This window comes from Homalodisca vitripennis, chromosome 6 (genome assembly GCF_021130785.1).
Source record: "Homalodisca vitripennis isolate AUS2020 chromosome 6, UT_GWSS_2.1, whole genome shotgun sequence".
Classification (NCBI taxonomy): domain Eukaryota; kingdom Metazoa; phylum Arthropoda; class Insecta; order Hemiptera; family Cicadellidae; genus Homalodisca; species Homalodisca vitripennis.
Window position 1 is genome coordinate 56,758,114 of NC_060212.1, and position 23,843 is coordinate 56,781,956.

Genomic DNA, 23,843 nt, shown 5'->3' on the forward strand with positions numbered 1-23,843 from the left:
CAAAACTTCAATTTAAGCCTCCCCTTGACCTCTACTTGCAGTAAAAACAGGAGTCTAATGCTTCCGCCATTTTGGTTATCAATTATAAAAGAGGCCGAATTAAATACAGTAATTATAATCCCAGACCAATACATTATATATTGCTTATGTGGAGAAGGTTTTGTATATTTTAAAGAGGGCTAATTATGTTTTTATCATTTTAGTATTATATGTAATGTATTTCATAAATTTTGATAGCTAATGCGATATTTTTATGAATGTTATATGTGCTATATTTATTTTAATGTAGGCAATTAAGTTTTACTATAATTTCAATTTAATGTAGACGCCAACCAACGATCATAGTTCATGGCTAGTGTGCATTTTTATATATTTTTGTGAAACATGCAAGTATTTAAATAAAACACGTATCTGGACTTATTTATTTTCATGTTAATGCAATTTTACAGCATTATTAATAAAAAACAATATGGCTCCAGTACTGAAATAGAAATTAAAATATTCATAATGTTCACATTTCCCAACATTGTTTTATAACCCTTAAAGCTATATACCGTCCTCTCTCTAAAAATGTCACGAGGTATAACAATACATGTAAGTATAAAGATAAAAAATGACTCAATAATTCTAGAAAAACTTATTTATTTTAATCTACGTATAATAACTGAGATGAATTATTCATCATTCAAAGTTAAAACGTCCATCTTCAAGTCTTAAAAATTGAAGCTATAACGAACAAAGTACAAGGTTAACAGTTGTATAAAATTATCTATCATACCAATATTATGCAAGATTTTGCAAAGAATGATCTTTGGAATTTAGGCTACTTGTATTTTTGGATGTTTAGAGAGTTGATACTCAATCAAACAAAATCTAGTACATAGATTTAGACGAAGTTTTACATTCATAAGTCTGAGATAATATAGGAATAATGTATAGGCACAATAATATAAGTGCTAATATGTAATTATTTAAAACAATTATTTATGAATGTTGAATTATTGTGAAGAAATACTACCTATCGTTGTGTGCTGCAAATATTTATGTCAATAGTTCTGTATAACTTTTTAATGTACAGCAGCAATGATGAACTCAAACCATTCATTTTATTTAGACTCTCGAAATTAGTTTCATTTGACACGTAGAATGGCATATACACAGTAGCTGAAAGAACAAATAAACTGAGATACCAGTAAAGTCTGTAAAATGTCAAGTTTTAATGAAAGGGAAGTTATTGAGAGGATCGTTGGTCCATTTTGCCTTGGAGAGACACAGGATACAAAATAGATACATAGGAAGAAGTATTCTATAATTGATATTATCATTCCCAGACTGAATTAAGAAAATATGATGACATAGTGTACAGAGATCAGAAAGCAAAGTCGTACAGTGTACGATATAAGGATTAAAAATATCCATACTTTTGAAGTACTAATTTTAGTTTTCTGTACTTGTAGCTTCCAATAACCACATTGTAAATACGTCCATAGCTGTCAAAACATTGTCTAAAAGCTATTATATCGCAAAGCGAGTTGTAAGTACTTTATTGTTTAGAGTTATATTTACGTAAATCACAAATATTACACCCTGAGAAACGATGCTAAATAATCACAGTGAAATGCACCCGTTTGGGTACAACTGACTACTGACAAAACTGGCATGCCTTACAACTGTCATACCATGCAACTGTCATACTATAAACACTGCCATACCACTGTATTATTTACAATATGGCTCGATGATGGCTGATATTCAAAATTGAAATTAATAATATTATAAACGCTAAAGTCGATTTAGATATGGAGTGATTTAAAAATTATATGCACCTAAAATATATTTAGTTTTTACAAATTTTTAGTGGGTATAGCAATGCATTACTGGGATTTTTCACAATAAATACAAATAGGATAATAAAAATGTGACGGTAAGTTAAGTGAAATGAAATCGGAAAAATTGGAATACTCCTTTGTGTTTGAGAATAATACATTTACAAAACTTCCAATTTGAACATAGGTATTTTAAGTTTATTTGTTAAACAACTAAAAATAGCAATCCAAATATAATGAGAATTTTTATTTCTTTCGATAATTGACTTGAATTAATATTATCAATTAAGATTACACTCAATCAGCGTTATTAATTAAGTACAACCATTCAATAAACAATGGTCCGCCTCTTAGTTGACTGCACGAACAATGGTTTACATCAGTGAATTGATTCCATTGAAAGAACAGCCTCAATAGATTATGATAAATGTTCTGTATTTATGCTAATGTGTTTATAGCTTCGGCATCTCCTCATAATACCGCTCTGTTCTGCCAAAGTATCAACATTTTGTGTTATAAAACAATAACCCTATATAAGATGTTATTGCCTGAGCTTTAGGGAAGCCAATCACTATAGGGTTTGGAACAATTTCCTTTCTGTCTGTATGTGCACATGAAATTTCAAAAATAAACTGGCCTATATACTTGAAAATGTTCATGAAGCTTCATTTTAATAGGCAGCAATAAGATCGATGATTAAGTATGTCACTCCATGGATTTCAATGAGCGTTAGTGAATTACTTTTACATTGGTCTTATGAGTAACTATGATGACAACGAGAAAATAGCAGAATGAATAAAACAGTATGCACACTGAGTACTGTCATCTGGTATTTTAATATGGGACATTTTTAAGCAGTTCTTTGAAACATCAAATGATCCAAACGAGCTCTTTGCATTGATTGGACATCAAAGGCGCCTAGTCTATGTAATATAGTGTAGTCTATGTAAAAAGGCATTTTCATTGCACAATTAAAAGGACTATGTGGTTTTATACACAATTCCAAAGCAATAGTGACCACACCAGCTTATATCATCGTATTTTTTGACTTCCGGTTATTAAAAAACATTCTGTACATATATACTAAACAGTTATATTGTTAATGAAAATTTGAGGTTAATTTGAATGACAAAGTAAATTCAACTCACAATATGTACGGCGTCCCAGCACTGTGCTACACTGTTTATTTAAAATTAAAAGAACACATGGGTCTAGAATCTAGATGAAAGTTCTATGGTCGTAAGTTATAACTGTATAGACAGGTTAGAACATGTTATGTAATTCCTACACCAAATATCGGAGTTCAGGCCGGGAGCGATATTAAAATAAAGGCTGTTGACTTAGACAGAACCGGCTTCCACGGCATCGAATCAGGCTAAAGCTTCCGTCTCTCCCTTGTAGTACATTTTCGATCCGTTATTAATAACCATGAGTGAGTGAAAATTTCCTGAACCGTTGGGTGCTGGACCAATCATAGAGCTCTAAAATTACGTATTCTATAAGGGAATGGAAGGGGTTTTCCAGCAATAAAATCGCCTCTGTTGTTTGTGCGCTATGGTGAAGTCTAGTGAGTTAGAGTGCTAACTGGATAGGCAAATCGTAGATTACTAGGAGGTTTGTATGATTAAAAATTATTTAGTTTTTTTTGTGAATTAGAGTTCTATTGCTCATCCTATTTTTTTGTTCTTACACGAATGCTCTACTTCGAATATAGATGTAGAAATATATTTCAAATTCGAGGGAATTTGGTTAACAATGTTAAAAGATCATACTAAACCAATAGGGTTTCAAGTAAACTGCAATAAACCTGCAAAGTTAAATTAATTATTACATCGTTGAAAAATGACGAGTTTTCTAAGCTATCTGAAGAACTAAATATTAAATTTAATTCATTTTAGCTAATAGTATTTTAATAGACTAATTATACAATTAAATAATTTAAAATCACTTTGAAATTATATTGTAAGCATATGAGCAATTAAAATCGCATATATTATGATACTAGTGATATTTTTAGTTTGAAGAACTTAAAAGAATTGATATTTTAGTCCAATGTCGAGTTTTTAGTTAAGGATTTCCAATAAGATAAAATTAAGAATTAAGTCTGATTTTTTTCGATCATCTTTACTATTGGATATTTTAGAAAAATTATTATTAAGTAATCTTCAACTTTTTGTGTTACTATTATACACGTTGTTTTCTTGCAAGTAATATTTACACCAAAGCAACCCCTAGCATATTGTGAAATACGCCATAGAGAAAGCAAGTTAGGGAAGAAAAGGTTTCCTTAACATGCTATATCGTAATTTATTATTGTACTTTCCGCAAAGGCGTAACGTTATAAGAATGGAAGAGACGCATCCAGTAAATTGACTTACAAAAGTCCTTTTCCCGCGAAGCTGCCAAACTCTTCCTCTATCGGATTTTACTACGAAAATACACTGACGATCTAAAATACATTGCATGGCTATACGCATTTGTATAATTGCATGGTTTGTTTTGTGAATGTTCTTAAATTGATAACATTAATTTTTTCCACTCTTGTAACAATAATAGCGTTCTAAATAACGCTGATAATAATAATATAATCCTTCAGCATTCCATTACAATTACAATTTAGCTGTAAACTACTGTTAATTATTTTCCCCTAGATCTTCAAAAATATCCCTGAACAATAATATTAGTTGACTTTTAATTTATGAAGGAGATTTATTTTTTTATTATTATTCGATTAATAAAATGTATCCTTTAATAAAAATAACTAGATATTCTACTCAAAATAATAATTGCAATATTCCATTTGTACAATTTTTCCAAAAATATTTCTTAATCTATATTGCATTACTTTTACTGGTATGTGTATAATTAAATTAAAAATATTATACAATTTTTTTTATTCAATCACTCTTAATTATTTTGGTGTTTGTAAATAAATTTTTGTGGCTATTTATGAGGAATGTGTTTTTTAAACCAGACTGTACATTTGTGGAAAGTATGGAAGAGGTACTGTTAGATAAACAGTAGTTCACATAGTGTACATAACTCTCCTAGGTACATCAAGTGTAAAAAGACAGAAGCATTACAAGAAGTCACTTGATAATTTGAAGTGTTTTCGTACGCTGGCAAGCCCAGAACCTCACTAGAGGGTTAAACTTTTCAGCAATTGTGACACTGCAAAACGAAAAATATCACATTTAAATAAAAAAATTATACTTATTTATTATTTAATAATTTATATACATACATACAAATATAATAGACACCATATTTATAATAGTTACTTTTTCGTGAACGTGGTATATCGTTCAATGACAATCGGCAAAAAAAAACGGATATTAGACAAGATATATTTGAAAATCTGTCCGATCTTCTACAACATTGAGATGCAGTTTCTATCAAACTTGGTACTAGAGTATACAATATATTTCTTTTTTTAGTCCCCACCACTCCAGGGTTTTAGAAGTGATAAGTGAGTGTGTCTTTTTTATTTCACGCAAATGTTTATAATGTGATTATAAAATGGTTCAAACTATGATAGGACACATGTGAACAAAATAACCTTTAACATACAAACAAAACTAATATATAGAAACATTAAGGTATAAAATCTATAATAAACTTACCGACGGTATTTAGACATTTCCAAGGTTTAGGAAGTTTTGTTCCACTGATCAGTAAGCGACCAAAAAGAAACTAGATTCTTGAGATTAGGTATATGAAAGTAATTAATGTAACAACGCGAGTTTTAAAATCTAATGTATAAACTTCCTCCTATCAATCGGATATATACACATGTGATGTACTCACTAAAATGTGACGGTAGCGTCATTGTCATCCTCGGGCGCCCATCTGGCCGTCACCTCCGTCTTGGGGGAATTGTCAGCGTGCATGGCCGTGCTCTGACCATAGAACATACTTAATATACTCATATTTTTCATATTTCGTAATATTTATCATACGAGACACCTCAACATTTCTTTAAGTTTGTTTCTATGTAAATTAATTGAATTGAACATTGTATGCAGCTTCTTCATTATTCTCTTATCTTGGAAAATAAGAAGTATAAAATAAAAATAAAAGTTCATATAATAAAAATATTATAATAAGAAACTTGGGTCTTTATGGGAAATCTCAGCCATTCCTAATGTCTGCGTTACGGAAAAAACTTTTCTTTTACTACGGAACTAATTACTTAATAACATAGAGGACGTGAATTATTCTCATTCTTATAATAATCCACAAGGTTTTATTCATTCAATAAGATAGATAAAACTTAATCAGCTGGAATATATAAAAAACCACAATATAAATGGTATTACTGTACCTTGTTTTAGTTATACATGTCTATTTATTTTTCTGTTCGCATAAGTGATCATACATATAAATGAAGCGTGCGCACCTGTGATGGGAATATAAATATTGAAAACACACTTTAGGATTTTTTAAACTCAGCATAGTGTTATATTGCGTTGTGGTTGGGGGAAATTTGATTGTTAATCAAAAGTTCGTTTACCAAGAACATATTTCGAGTTATGGTCAATCTTAAATATGTGACACATGGCGAGGATTTCAGTAGATATTCGCAATCTACTTTATAGCCAATCTCACATCTAAGTTTGTACTCAATTAATTGATCTTGAACTATATATTTTATTTTCTCGATATAACAGTAAATTCAATACAACTATTCTGCAGAATGAAACTAACTTTAAAACATTGCAATTTTGTTTTATTATTTTAGTTTTGATATTTTCCACAAATGATCACTTTATTGTGACTTCTGTATAAATTATTACATAGAAAGCGTTCAGGCCTTTTCAAAAGTAATGCAAGTTATTAATTTTATATGGTATTGTCGGTCATGAAGAGAATATCGGAATAAAAACGGTATTATGCCCAGAGGGTGAACTTAGTTTAGTTCCCTCGTCAGGTTTGATGAACTGATTCTAAACTGTTACAAATAAAAAATTAAATAACAATTTATATATTACTAATATAATAATAATAGTATTTAAATATAATCTTGACTAACCCCATACTGAATACGTTAAACTATTCACGACCCGCCTCTTTTCTAGTCTCGAGACACGTACGACCTTTGCTCATGTGACCTTTGGCTAGTGCCAAAACCTCCCTCTCTACGGGGAAGAAACACGAGAGTAGATTGACCTTTAAGGGGTTAGGGTTAAGGATGGATTAAGTAACCAGGATATGTCAGTTCATCAACATACTAACTAAATAAAATGCCTATGCAGCAGACAATTCGGAATTTTGGTGGCCCCTCTCCTAGTGAGGAGCAGATAACCCCTGGTTGGATTTACTACGGGGCGACGCAATGTTGACATAACAGGCGACGTGCCGTGACGAGGCTCCAGGGCCTCCCCGGGGAGACTCCCGGCGACCAACGCGACCGATTCAACCAGTCGTGAGGTTATCAGTAGTTGGGAGGTAAACGTACCTGCTAATAAAGGGGGAGCACAGTACCAGATGCCGTGGACAGAGCGGACTCGAATTGTACATAAAATAAATGCGTTATAATTACCAGCGTGGACTCCCATCCCTCCTGGGGCGAAAGGAAATTAGAAAATGCATTAAGGAAGAGGCCTCTTAGAGCAGAGAGTAGTGAACCAAGGCAGGGTGTTTTGGTATAGGTTTTACTAAGACGGTATTCTTAGATACGTAATACTGTTAGTTAACAAAAGTTTTTGGGCCCACGATTGTAAAGGGTGTTTTATTTGGGTGGTACTAAAAGGTGAGTCAAGGCGCCTCAAATGACAAGTTGCCATTAATTCATTAGGTTAGAAAACTGTCTAGACAGTTCGTAAACATTAGGTTTTGTTTAGAGTCTTCAATGTGAAAGAGACTCTTGGGACTCACCTTAAATTGCAAGTAATTGTTTTTGGAAACTAACCCATTAACCCAATGCAATCGTAATGAATTTAAACAATCTGTATATATTTGTGAGACTTGGACTGGTAAGGATAGGGCTTACTGAAGGTACACACCCATCTGCTCCAATTTTAATTAAACACTAATTCAGTGCATTGGACTTGATATATATATTGCAAGTGCACGCTGGTAATTCGTTAACTACAATTCGAACTTCCTTCACGATTTCAAAGCCTGCTCACCTTCAGCATCTGTCATGCTACATGTTTGTATATTGGAATAAAATCCAACCGAACAAATGAAAGCACATACAAAACCAAACAACGACATTAACCTAACTGTGAAAACAAGTAGTTGGTAGAGAAGAGGGAGAGTTGGGTATGGTCAATTACTCGTTTATGAGCTAATGAAGAAAAAGTAATTAAAGAACATCGTTGACTACCCGTTTAAAACTAATTTTTAAGATACCCGCCTATATTTATTGGTGAATGAAAAAACCAATTAACGGATACCCTACTAGGCCCATTTCTAGCTATTTCCTTAACAGTCCTAATAGCTATGAAAATAAATCATTAACAATATTATAAACCCTTAAACATAACATTACTATAAGATTTCAACTACAAAACAATAGTATAAGTCTTTTATTAGATAATAATGACAAAGTTTTGTCATATAACAGAGATAAATAGTGATAGGAGTAGTAGAGATGAGAATAAATTGTGGTGGTGTGATTTGTTGTTGGACACTCCTCTGTCTGGTCTAGTAACAGACAGCTGCCAAAGGTTCATAAGAGTGGAAGGGGCCCTCCCGTATAGAATTAAATAACAATAATAAAATTAAAAAAAATAAATAAAAATCCAAAAGAGCTGGTCCAACTACTTTTGTTGATACATTCCAATGCAAACAAAATAAAAACTCCTTCCACTCGTATAAATCCCGGTGATCCACAACAAAGAGTTTCAGACCTTGACCGAACCCGGAATGTCCACCACTCTAGGTAAATCCTTTGAAAAGACGCACCTTAGACCAAGTGGTGGATACCCCGGACAGTTCGGAAATTAGTTCAAATTGATGTGTGTAAATATGAGAAGAGGAAAACTTAAAGAGAGAGAAGGACGTGAGAACTTAAAACTAATATCAACAAACGAAGGAATTCAAACCAAGATTCCCTCTGGGCATTAATATGTTGGTAATAAAAATGTTTTTAATTGTGATACACGGGCCGAGTGAATAAATATTCCAGTAATTAGAATAATTAGTTTAGATGTAATTGGAGAAATGAAAGATTCTATAACACAAGTTTAATACCATAATGGCATTAGTATGTGGTTGATGTTATCCAAAGTTGATGTGAGCCCTGGAGGAGCTGTAGTGTGCCCAAGCGGTCGCAATTTGGGAATCTACCGTGCTTGCAGTTCCCAGTATTACTTTTTTTCCCATTTGGTGTCGTTATCGTCGGAAATTTGAATATTTGGTGTGGGAATACCAGTCTGTAAGTTAGTATCACCTTGTTGCACCGCATAAAGTTAAAATTCCTCCCTGGTGTTAAGTTTAGTATTTTTTTCTCAAGTGTGGTGTTAATATTTGTACTAGGTTTATTATGTTGTATGGCGATAAAGCCTATCAGTAAAATTTTTGTTTTGATTGAAAGTATTGGCTGTGTCAAAGGACCAGACAATACGTTGTTCCTTGGCTTGTTCAGCTGTTAATGTGTATATCCAAGAACTGCCTGACGGAAGGGAGGGAAACAAATATACAGAGCTTCTTCCTCTGGTGTTACTTGGAGAATTTGTTTTTCCATCGACGTTCATTTTATATGTTTCTTTTGCATATGCAAAAAATATTGGTAATTTCTAGCGCGACAAATATAACTACTCTATATACAAATACTAACGATACACAATTTAAATTACGGAGGGGGGGAGGTTTAGTATGTGCATTCTTAGTGAGTGATTTAATGTAGCTATGGTATTTTAACGGACCTTAGAGTATTTAATTAATTTTCACACGTTGATCAGATCATTATGTCTCTCTTTATTAAGGTGAATCCTGTTGATTCTCGCCGACCGTGAAAAATACTTGTAAAAAATGATTATGACTGTAAATGCTCTCTTAAATTAATTATGATTAAAGAAGAACTTCGCACTTGCCTGTAATTTATTAAACATTTTAATGCAATGGATTTTATGAGGAACTTTCAAACGTCTCTGAAATATTGGTAGTTAAACAAGAAAAAGGGATATATCCTCTTCTGGTCAGATGCAACAGCGATAAATATTGGTCCTTAATTACTTGAAAGGAGTTCTTCCCACAAATATCATTTGTGCCAAGAAATATTAAAATAGGTAGCCTATATTAGTGAAACACTAGGACATGCATTTTTATTGTTTCTTTATTAAAGGAAACTTTAGTTCTAGGAAAAAAAATTCACAATGCCTTATTATTTTAATTTGAGTTATGGCGAGTAAAATAGAATCTTAAGTGCTTAGTGTGTGACCCACCTCGTATCAGGATCTGCAGCATTAATTATTATTTATATAAATAGCTTTTTAATAAGTGATTTGCCTCAGAGTACAACCTTTATTGTAATGGTGCAGATGGGTTTGGGGTTTAACGTATGAGGCAGATAACTGATTTGCTGTAGAAATTTAAGTCGCTGGTACTCAATTGAATTGTTATTGTACGCGTTATAATTTATTAGAAATCTTTTTTACCAAAGAAAATAATTACAGTATTGAAAAAATAGATGAAATCATAGTTAGTACTACGGTGTTCCCTTCCTTGTTTCAAAGTTTACCACGGTAATGGCAAAGAATTATAAAGAGCTTACAGAACTTACAGTTCGAAATAAACTTCTGACTTCTAGACACTATTAACCTTTAAAATTACGGGTGTCATGTCGCATATTCATTTGTAGATCTGCTTGTAAGTCAATGTGTGTATACATATAACAAAACGAACCTCATAGTTTCTAAAGTTGCTGGTAATCACATAAGCTTTTATAACATTAAACATAACTACTTATATAATAGTTAATACTTCATTTTGCACCTTTTGGACATGTTCGGACATGTATATTGTTATGTGATGATCTTACAAAGATATAAAATAATTTACTTTAAGTGAGAAAACAATAACATTTTTAATCAGAGTTAAAGTATTACTAATCTATAACTACTAAGTTTGTTTCTAAAATGTTAAATATAGAAGAATAAATTTAGCTATTGTGTTCTTAAAGGGAATTGAAAGGAAAATACTAAAATATTACATGTCATCAATTCCTGCGTGTGCTCTTGTAATCATAGTGCCTATCTACATTTAAAAATCAATAAAAGACAACCGGCTTAAGTATTTAATCAGTTGTTTGTTGGGGTAAGAAATTTAAAATCATAAAACGTTTAATTTTAGGTGAAGTAGAACATGACAAAGAACATATCCTGATTATAGAGGATAGTAGGAATATTTAAGATCCTTCGCTTATTTACCTTATTCTTTATAAATGTTGGTAATATCTGGATCATTTTCTCTTAAGACACAAAAACTTTAAATTAAGAATATTTTAATGCCTATGTACCTTAATTTTAATTATCAAGATAATTGCATTACTTTAAACCTCTGAAAACCCCAGATTTATTAAAATTGTGCAAATCTACCACCTTTCCACAAATTATTCACTTAATTTCACCTCAGAGCATGACTGTGATTTATAGATAATATTTCAATAAATGATTAAATACAACTTAAATTCTTTTCCTAATTCTACCTATCTCAGTACATATAAAATATAACATGGAACTAACTGTATATAGTGTAAGTTAAAGTTAAAGTAGTAATTAATTAAAAGTCTATTACTTGACTTTAATATATTTTAATTTATTCAGTTTAACTAGACTTTTTTGAAGATCAGCATATTATTTGCAGAAATGCTTGACTAATAAAGGAAATTTAATTCAAAATTAATTAATATCCACTCCTAAAAAAAATACTAAATATAAAATCAATAAATTTAAATGTAAACCTTTGCAAAGAATGAATATTGTAGAGTTTTTTTTTTACCAGAAAGAAGATATCACAATCAACTAAAACAATCAGTTTTATCCACTTGTAAATTATACGCATTGATTTGTATCTAATTTCAATAAAGCAATTATGTAATAAAAGCGCATTCCCTATTGTGGAAAACTGATAAACGTATTTCATTTTAATTTTAGAATTACAATCTAACCTGCAGATACAGTTTTTTGTTCAATTATGAATAAATTAGATCTTTGGGGGAAAGACCAGACATAAAATTTAATCTTTTCTTTTTCTCTCTCAATATTTTGCTATAGTAAAAATAGTAACTATAAAATTAGGAGAATTTTTTTTTTTAATATCAACAATCTGTAACTTATTAATTTAATTAATTTAAGACAATTCTTTCTAGTAAAACATATCAATTTAAACTTGATACCAAAACTATTATTCAGGACTTATCATGAATGTACTTACATGTAACAACACTGTTAAATCCTGTTCATATTAATAAATGTAAAACTGGTGAGGGAATAATATAACAACAATCTGCCACTACTTAAAGCTTTCGAGGCGCGAGGAAATAGTGGCAGGTATTAATTTTTGTATTAATTGATATCGTAGGTCATGAAGTAAATATCCGGATCAACCTGTATTTTACTCAGAGAGTGTACTTAGTTTAGTTCCCTCACCAAATTTGATGAACTGATTCTAGACTGTTATAGTTAACAACTTCAATAACAATTAATATATTACTGATATAATAATAATAATACTTAAATATGCAATAATCAGGTCTAACCACGTCGTACTAAGTGAGTGAAACTAACGAAAAGACATGTTGGCAAACCCTAAACCCGAAAACCTATCGAAATACTTAATTAACACATATTCAAAGTACGACATAGTTCGCGAAAAGACTATAATCAAATAATATAATTGGTTAGAACAATTGTACTTCCCCACACTGCTGCTACTGCTCGGCCAGGGATCGTCGTCATCTTCTACCGGTGCACGTCCTCGTGAGCTCTACTCGCGACTGCGACCCGCCTCTTGTCTCGTCTCGAGACACGTACGACCTTTGCTCATGTGACGTCTACTTGGGTTATGGCGCGGTGGAAAGGTTTGGTTATGATGGCCATTGTCTCCATATGTGTAAGGTATAAATATTGTATTTGCCTTAATGTTTTTACTTGAACTTAGATCTGCAAATAACTTATTTGCATTGTTATAATTTCTTATAGTTTACCGAAAGATTTTTGTTAAAAGGCAAATCATTAAGAATTTGACGAATTCATTTGTAAAATTTAGTGTTCATAATATTTTATTTTGGCAGTATGAGTTTAGATTTATCTTTATAACTGTAATATATAGTGCATAAAAAAGTGGGATGTATGTGTAATACTTATTAAATGAAGTTCATTACATTCAGAGTTCACGTAAGCAAGTACGATTAAAGGAACTTTATCTAATCTTTAAAGTTTATAATAAAACATGAAATCAATACAAAATAATTTAATTTAATTATATATTATATTTCGATGCTTAAACATTACAATTTAAGTATAAAAACTATGTTATGAATTTAAATTACAGAAAATATTCCAAAAATATTTTACTTTAACTGTGAAAAAATTAAAAACAGCATGATTATTATAATGTTTTAGTTAATAAACTATGTGGTTATTGTTTACCTTTATACCACTGAATTAACAGCTGTTTCAAAATTCCACTGAATATGCTCACTATATGTCACTGAATAGGCAGCTACTTTACAATAAACTCGATCTGCATAATATCCTTATAGAAACACTAAACCTTGAAAGATCTTGTGTCATTCAGAATTGCAATAAGCAGACTATAAACACTACGACTCGAACCCATGTATAACACCTTACTCATTAAAGTTATTAAAAACTAAAGGAAAATATTTCTACACATAGCGTGTTTTGTACACCAAGAAGTGAAATGGAGCTAAACTTAACGTTCCCGGATTATGTTTGTTTACAAAAGTGTACGTATAATAAATATATAATGACATAAAATATTGAATTATCACAACAACTTGTTAGGATATAGCCATGCTGTGTTACTTGGGAATGTAACTCTAATTTAGGATGTGTAATAAGTATTTCTGGCTAGGATAAAAATATGTATACAAGCATTTGTATCAACACTCTCAAACGCTTTTTACAATTAAATATTTATATTAGATTAGGAAAGTTAAGCAATACATCCCGGTATACATATTTTGGTTTGTTTAAACGCAATTATAATTTAAATATATATAAAGAATATGAAAATCTGTTAATCTGTATTGTACAAGCAACACTGTCACAAGTGTATGGGTTCGTCGTGTGTTACCTTTAACATCACCAATGGCCACACTTTCCCTATCACCCTCAGAATTGTGTTATGCATGAAATATTTACACCGAATCTAGCACTGATCATATACCGTACTTACATCTGGCCTGCCGAAGCAATTAATAACGCTGATCTTCCTGTTGTCTGTGTCGAACTCCCCGACAGCTTGACCGGTCTTGTCGTCCCGAGCCTGAATCATGAACCCCTGGAAACTGAGTGGAGGTAGTGCTCTTATATAGACGTACACTGCCTGATCGCTGTTGATGTAGGGTCTGTTGAGAGTAACTATGTAGGGCATGAGGTCGGTCTGGGGTTCAGTGAGGTTACAGGGGACCATGGACTCGCAGTTGTCTGCCCAAGGATCCCACAGTTCATATTCTTGACCCTTGACCTCCAGAAGGATTTTTGTCATCCACAAAACCATCGCTAGAGTATGCATGCTGCAAGGTACCATCTTAGTTAGTTATAAGATTAATCGTATGTAAACGGACTAAATATACTATACTATATTTATATTAAAGCAAATAAATTTTCGATTCCATTATGTTTACAAATCATGTATATATTAAGTTATCTTTCGTGTAATATTTCACATCTATAAAAGAGAGTAAAAATTTAACTGTCATAAATATTTGTAAAACATATTTGAAGTTGTGATGTATATCATGAACATAATAACTGTGAAGTATCATAAGGTTACACCAACGTAAGAAATATAGCATAAACATTGCAGTACAAAACGTTGGAAATAAAGGATGAAAAGTCAACAAATATTCAATATTTATTTTATATAGCAACTTTTCTGCATTGACATCCAACAATAATAGGAAATTATTCAGACAATATAACAAATAACTTTTTATAAATGAAAAAACTTAACAGATGTACCAATACAAAATCAGCTTGTTTATTAATTATTATTTACCTCTGAATGTTGCTAGAAAATTGTACCATGCAGCGTTCCTTTATGGACCAGATTTAGGGTAGTCACGGAAACGATAAACTTTAATAACACGTAGCCTAGTACTAACAGATCTAACAAGACCAGTATGTTCACTAATGAATATTTACCTTAGACCCTAGCTACAACAGTGCACCAGGCAATGTTCCTGCTAGGACAAGTTTGAAGGCAGCTACGGACACGATGAGCCACAACACGTAGCCGAGAACCATCGCTCAGATAGTGAACAACTGTAATACGAGTATCTCTATATCTAATCAGCTGCTAGCGATACCGCACACGATAGTGATAGTATCGTCTATTACTTCATTGCTATCACGATACGTATTTCTTCGATGTAGCTTGATAAAAAATACTGATTCGGCACCTTTAGTGGCTTTGATTTTTCCCTACCAGTAAATCTTGTTTAAGATTGCACTAGTTAATTTCATGCAAACGCATTATTCCGCATTATTTTCAACACGAATTAAATCCACGTTTTGTACAAGCTATAAATAATTTAATAAAACTTCAATAGAACCAAGATTTTTTAATATATTAAAATACTAAAATATATTTAAGATTACAGATTTTTAGTAGATATTTTTGTGCGGCGATGAGAGCCGATAGCTGAGCGGTCTAAGACGTTTGAATTTGTGTCTGAGTTAGAGATAGTGCAGGTTCTAATCCTGTTTATGACCGTATCCCATTTTATTGGTTCCATCTTCCTTGTACTCCATTTTCTCTCATCTTTATTCTTTTTTATAAGTTCCTCACAAACATAATACAGCTTAAAAGATGATCGACATCTTCTTTATATACTTAAATGATACACAATATATATTTTGTGCGTGTGTATTTAACTGAATTAACTCCTCCTAAACTGCTGGACTGATTTTTATGAAACATACAAGAATGATTTAGATTGAAAAATGTAGGCGGGAAAAAATAAAATTTTGGAGATAAAAGATAGTTCCTGCACAATATAAACTGCAATTACTAGACAATTTCGTGTACTGAATAGACAAATACTATTTGAAGGCGCTAAGTAATGATGTATGTTTGTCTTTAATACACATATCTGGTAGAACCTACAGCTTAAATGTTAGACCACATGTAATAAAATACATGTACGTGCAGCATGCTTTTTTATATTTTTTTTGTGGTTTCTAAGCTCCCGAGCCTACCTAAAATTTTAAATAGTCCATATTTTAATTTATAAATATGAGCAGTAATGACCATCATGAAGTAATTTTCATTATTTCTTAAACTATACTTAAACTATCGTGCGTCCTGTAAAATTAACTTGATTTTTGGTGATACCTTACATATTAAAAATGTTCCAACATAATTTTTCGTATAAATAGATGTTCAAACTAAGCCAAAATCAGCTAGATCAAAGTCCGTATAAAACGTTTATATTGGTGTCTAAGGTAATCTACTCAGTTGATGATTTATGGGGGCCGAGTGTTACTTTTTGTGAACACCAATGATTAGTTTAATGAAAATAAAAAGAAAACTTTATGTGAGAGTGTAAAAGAAGTGAAACTCTTACAAAGAATGAGAACTCAGGTTCCTAATGTATACAGCACACGCGATCTGCCGTGAGGCTTATCGTAGGGCAACAACACTCTCCAGTTGAAACAAGAACATTTGATAAAGAAAGTTGTTTTGTTTGTAGTAATTAAATAACAAACATCGAGTAAGTTAGAGATCCACATGTAGTTCTTACTTAAGGCGAGCAAGAAATTAAGGAAATAAATGAGTTTGACTCTATATATAGATGAATTTTGAACTTATTTTATGTTTTATCGTAGTTATGCGTAAAATATATTACAATAGTATTGTGGGCGATCAGTTTATATAAATATTACTAATAATTTTATCTGCTATTATTTTAATAACTAATGAGGAGATCTTTATGTTGTAGTAAATAAAAATTATTACATTTACTAATATTTACTAAGAGCTAAAATTTTCTACATAAATAAATTTAGAATTTTAACAAACCAAATTTTATAGAGTAACATCAGAGATCTCTAGTTTGTTATTCTTTTTCTGCTTATAACACCTTTAAAATAGGGTTACAAATCCTTACCCCTTGTTTTCCTAACGTACTCGTATGTAATATTCAAATTACTTTGAAATACAGTTGTTTTAGGTAACACGTAAACTTGAATGCCTCGATAGAAGAGAAAAAAGAGAATATATCACATGCCTTGGAGAAACCTGGTTCAGGTCAAGAATATCATTAAAAACTATGTGGTTAATTGTTTTACCTTTATACCACATTAAAAAAGTGTAAAGCTTCTTAGAGTACATACTTTGTCTACATAGAACATTGAGCAGTGGTAGAATACATGCAACAACTATAGGCTAATATATTTTATCTGTTTAAAATTTAAGCTACATTACTTCTATACATAGACAAAATTAAGTATTATTATAATACACAATTCGTCACTATTATTGGCATTACTATTTAGACTGGAGGTTGCTCCTTATTATTTGAGTATTGTGAGTAAATTGAACATTGACATTTCATAATAAATATTTAGTTTAAAAGTGCTGTAAAATAAAATTATTGCTATGTTATATAATAACATTTAATACTTATGTTCAGTTTAAGTGTAATTTGTACTAAAACTACACTTAAAACACATAGCTGTACAATGGCAGGTACAATTTAAGCTAGCACGATCTCTCAAGGGATCTGAAATACCTAATTATTACACACTATCTGGGGATTATTAACAGTAAAATACAAACGTATTCGGCACTGAATGTTGTGTGTCGGTCTGAGCTGATAAAAATTAACTGACTTTACATCACAAGAGGCACACAATTACAAACTCCGATGAGGTCAAACCGACACATGTGACAACGTAACAAAGAAGGCAATTACAAAGAGGAACACTCAAGTGTGAAGCGTCGACTTGTGTCGAAAGTACTTAACGAGTCAACGACATCGTGAGCGACAAGTATTGTGTTGAGTGTACAGCAGACTGTGGTCGAGTCCAACAACTCATCTAACGCACACGTTTAATCTATACGGTGGATAGTTATTTATGGTAAAGTTATTTATGGCTCAAGAGATTGTAATGAAGTTAAATTAGTACACTTGAGGCTTATAGTGCACAATTAATGACATCCGTTTATAAATATTAAATTTTACTTTGAGTCTACTTAGAGATTTTTTAATTCTAAACTGTTATTAATAACTTGTTATAAACATTTAAAGCATTACATTAAAACATAGTGTTCTACTTACATAATTATAGGAAACACGTATTTATGTACTTGTATTCGCAAAGTACGTTATCTTTTAAAAGCAAAATTATCTATGCTTTTTTACTTGAGATCCATAGAATAAATTCAAACTGAACTTTATCGATACCATTCTAATAATTATTAATATTTTTTGATACAATTATAATTTTAAAAATAACCAAATTAACCTAAGACGCGTTTATAAAAAATAAAATTTTAAATTCAAAGCATAAATAATATATATATATATTTAAATTATGATTTAGGTTCACAACCGTTATTTTTAATTAATTTTTATACAAATAATTTTGGTTTATATTATTATTTACACATATAAAAAACCCGTATCAATCCAATTTAAAAATTATTATATTTCAAGATTAAAGAGGGCTCAGGAAAACTGTTCACAAATAGATTGTGTAATGAGTATAAAATTCGTATTTTTGTTTTCATCAACTTTTTCAATCAGCAAAAATTTGATAAATGTATTGCTTTTCTATAACTTTTTCGCTTTATTCTTAAATTGGTTACTAAAATGTAAGCTACTAAACAAATTAGTTTAAACTTTGGTAGTCTCCTCAGCAGAAAAACGTGTCCTGAATGCAGATAAATTATTACTCATTATGATATGACTTGTCTTGCTTAGGTATTACATTTCTATATTGTATAATAAATAATATATTGAAGGAAACAGGATTTTCCGGACATTTGCCATCGTTGAATGAAACAAAAAATCAGTAACACTACGTTTCGAGATCTGCAATCTGATCTCTTCTTCAGGTAAATCTTTTCTATTTCGTCAGTCGTAGGTGGTACGTATACGAATGCAGACGTATTGTGACCTGTATTCTGTAGTTCAGTTTTAATAATTAATGTTGTGTATAGTTTTTTATTAATTGAATGTTTTAGAGTTAGTGAAGTTGACAAACAACATGGTGGTTGTGATTCCTGACTTAGGCGTGCCACAACGCTTTGGTATGATTTGTTTATTTAACCTAGTTTATAATTATGTATTAGGTTAGTTATTTACCTGAAGAAGAGATCAGATTGCAGATCTCGAAACGTAGTGTTACTGATTTTTTGTTTCACTGAAGGATGGCAAATGTCCGAGAAAAAATCCTGTTTCCTTTACAATCCTTCCATCTTCAAAAATAAACTTCAAATAAAACAATGTCAAGACAAAATACTTCTAAAATATATTTGAATTATTGATAACACGGCAACACGAGCCTCTTTCGAAATTAAAAACTATTTTCCTGAATTGGAAAGAAGAGAACGAGTCAAATTTAAAACATGATTACGAAATTCAACCAACAAGATTAACTAAAACTGACTGCACTTATAAGCCTATCATTATCTGTACGGTGTTTCCACTCCTTGGTTCCCTGAGGTAAGTGTGATCATTATCAAAGATCACTAACTCAACATTCCATCCTGTCCTACTCACCCAGATCTGCACATTCAGTAGGTCTATTATTATATAACCATACAGTACTTACATGTGTGTGCTAATTATTCCAGAAATTAAGTGCACCAATTTTCTTCAACACCACGTCTCATGCGATTGTTCCAGCTCTTGGCTATCAGTAGGGCTATCGATGCTTAATTAACCATACAGTATTTACATGGCGGTGCTCATACTGATAAGCATCAGGAGCACAAATAATCTTCAGTACCGAGTTCCGTCCTATTGTTCCAGCTCTTGGCTATCAGTGGAGCTATCGATGCTTAACCATTCAGTTCTTACATGGCGGTGCTCATACTGCTAAGTATCAGGAGCACAAATTATCTTCAGTGCCGCGCTCCGTCCTATTGTTTCAGCTCTTGGCTATCAGTAGGGCTATCATTGCTTAACCATACAGTACTTACATGGCGGTGGTCATACTGCTAAGTATCAGGAGCACAAATTATCTTCAGTGCCGCGCTCCGTCCTATTGTTTCAGTTCTTGGTTCTCAGTAGGGCTATCATTATTTAACCATTCAGTACTTACATGGTGGTGCTCGTACTTCCAAGCATCAAGAGTACAAATTGTCCCATCCCCATTATTAAAGTTTCGCTAACACTCACTTAATATAAAATGCTTAAACAATTTTCTTGAAAAAAGTTTTACAAAAAGTACACAGTACAAGTTAGAAGGCAAGGCTTTTATTATATTATTTTCTAAAGTTGCTCTTATGAGTTAGTCACGCATACGCAAATGTAACATCTACCCAGTGCTGGCAGTGAAGGGAACTAACTGGTAATGGCTCCGGGGAGTTGCAGAGTAAACCTAACGATATCCGAGCGTTGGAAACTTTGTCAGGGATGAATGTAACACATCAAACGTTTTACCAACTCTAACATAACAGTTAACAATATTGTGTAATGAGCACCAAATAAATGTTAATTTGCAGCAATTCATGTTTCGAGAGATGTTCACAAACAGAATGAAAAATTAACAGATTTATAAAAGAACAACATGTTTTAATAAAAAATCAAAATAAATATTGACTACTAATGATGTCATCGTGATGGTTTTTACTAATCGTCAAATTAGTTCTAGAAGTACAGGAAAGAATTTTATAAATATAATTTACGTATATTATATACACATTCGAGAATAACATGAATCCGTTGCTATTGTAGCATAAATGAAATGGATGTAAATAAAAATGTAAAAATAATAATTTTAATATTTAATATATATTTTGTGTTTGGTAAAACAATTATCTATGGAATGTTATTTTTCTCTTAGCAAGTGTTTGATACCTGACTTTATTATTAGTTACTGTTATCATACCATATTGATAATACATTACTGATGCAATCCACTTAAATTTAAAGAATGATTCTAAGTCTGATATTCAATCATCGCAGAAACATTGTTATGTCCTAATAACACAGTACTGGCCTGCACTATAAGAGTCTTGCGTTAGTCACTTTCCCACGTATTTTGGGGTTAATTAAAGCTCGTCTACAGTCAGTCGTACGATGCTCAAAATGAATGGCTGCCGAACCTAAAACACCCATACTCACAGACGCACAAACATACATTCACTAAAATTAAAAATTTAAACACTCATGTTCACAAGTATAAACTTTTATGCTGTACACAAACTGTAATATAGGCATGTCATGGCAAGGAGGTATATCTACTGACTGTTCATTGATCATGTTAAACGTCATGACTCCTATTTGATCATAGTTCTGCAGCTGATTTATCTTGGATATATGTTTTCTCACTCTTTCTATTCTTATTAATAGCTTTTGACTCAATAGTTTAAGTACAAAATACTAAATGTTATAGTTAACCTTTTTGAGTAGAAACAAAAAATTGCTTTAATTTGGGTGCATTAGCTCAGTTTTAATTACATTTATAAATATTTGTACTCACTTAAGCATAAAGTTTAACCAATGAACGAGCGATAAGGACCAGTTTTGTCCTTCGAATCCCAAATACAAATTTACTACGGTCTATCCACCCCCGCCCGCGTCCCTCGACTAGCAGTGGGGTTGTGTGTCTCGTACCGGTATGGTCGCTGGGCCTACCTCCACTACACTACTTCTGTGTCTGTCTCTCCTCTCCATATTCACTTCTCTATTCATTATCCCATCTCACCCTTTCTACATCCCCTCTTTCCTGTACTGTTTTGCCTATTTATTTATTTCTTTTTTATCCTTTATATGCCACGGTGTGCGTCCGCACAGGGATTGACAGTCTATTCCTTGTCGGTCCATTTGAAGTAGAGAATAGCCCAAAATGATATATTATAGAGTATAAAAGTTATAAATGACACATTACTATTTCATTCCAAGTAGTGATATTACAGTCTTCTCATCTCGATTCTTTATCCACATTAAAGATAAAAAATCATTGATTAAGGAACACAAAAGGGATACAATGTGGATTACGGAATATATAGTGAAAGTTGTTTAACTATTTTTTGACCAATTCTTTTAAATGATATGAAGTGTGTTGCAAGAAAAACCAATGACTACATAAAAACAACCATTTTATAAAGATACCCTACATACCCAGGTATCTGCACCTCTCAAACCAATATGTCAATAGCAAATTACCCGGGATACACGAAGTTAACATGAGATGACAATGTGTAACTGTTTCTGTTATATGATTAGCTTACATTTATGTATAATATTTACTTACCTAACCGTTGAATAGTAGAAAACAATTTATAACAATCACAGTCATTACTTACAGATACGGGCGAGATTTAATCCCAAATTGTGAGAGAAATGTCTGAATACGTACACTATTAGGGTTACGTATGTATTCGTCGTCAAATTAGTTCGCATGTTGACTAAATTTAGAAGGAAATGTGGTAAATTATAAGGTTAACTCGTCAGAGAGACACGTACAATATTAAACTTTCGTTTTAAAGGCCATAATGTTTTACGGTAAAACTTTCAGGCCGACAATAACTCTTTAAAACTATTCATAATAAAAGACAGAGAATCTTTTAAATTAAAAATATTTTAAAACTAAAGAGCTGCATGCAAAAATGTATCCAACCTTTGTACGCACTTTTGTTTAATATATTCAATTTTATACCTAAGAAAACGATATTAAGGAAGATAAATAGGAAGAAATCACACAATTCTCTAATAATTTATTTATTTAATTGGTATAAAAAAAACCTAATAACCGTTTAAATATGTTTCGTACGATTTAAAAACATGCAATAATGGGTAATATGCAAAAGTTTTCAGTAAGTAAAATAAAATTTAATTTATATTTGTAATGGGAATTCTTTTAATATGCCCGGTGGTAAACTATAGGTAATTTTGGTTATTATAAACAGTAACAAATCTTGCATATATTTACCGAACACTCTTACAAGTGGGCATCAATACTCCCAGGGCACCTTAACTTAACTATCAACAAATAGTTAAACAAGTAGTGTCAAAATAGTGTACCTGACGTGAACTCATGAGCTGCAAATCCAGGCATCAACAGTGATAAGGGATAAGGTGATAAGTAATAGTAACTGAGTTACACTGCTCACATGTTAGTATTAGTGTCGATAGCGTGTACCAGACGTGAATTAATGAACTGCGATTCTAGGCATCATCAGTGATAAGGTGATAAGTAGTAGTCATTGAGTTACACTGCTCACATGTAAGTATTAGTGTCGATAGCGTGTACCTGACGTGAATTAATCAACTTCGATTCTAGACATCATAAAGTGATGTCATTGCCTAAGTTACACATCTCAAATGTCGTGATTACTTGCATTTGCATGTGGTAGTGACTGAGTTACACCGTTCAAATGTCGTGGCTACACGTATTTTGTATGTGATAGTGACTGAACTACACTGTTCACATATCGTGACTACATGTATTTGTATGTGATAGTGATTGAGCTACCCAGCTCACTTGTTGTGACTACTTGTATTTGTATGTGATAGTGACTGAACTACCCTGCTCACTTGTCGTGACTACTTGTATTTGTGCGTGATAGTGATTGAGCTACCCAGCTCACATGTAGTGACTACTTGTATTTGTATGTGATAGTGACTGAGCTACCCTGCTC

At 31.8% G+C, this 23,843-nt stretch overlaps 1 protein-coding gene across 1 annotated transcript; it reads right to left on the bottom strand.

The window, feature by feature from the left end:
• Window positions 1-4,877: 4,877 nt before the first annotated feature.
• On the bottom strand, window positions 4,878-14,552 carry LOC124365387 (putative ferric-chelate reductase 1 homolog). Its single transcript, XM_046821364.1, has 3 exons — window positions 14,199-14,552; window positions 5,634-5,725; window positions 4,878-4,997 (listed from the first exon to the last, which is right to left on the bottom strand). The coding sequence occupies exons 1-3, from the start codon at window positions 14,550-14,552 to the stop codon at window positions 4,916-4,918; spliced, it is 528 nt and encodes a 175-aa protein (XP_046677320.1). The 3' UTR covers window positions 4,878-4,915.
• Window positions 14,553-23,843: the final 9,291 nt, after the last annotated feature.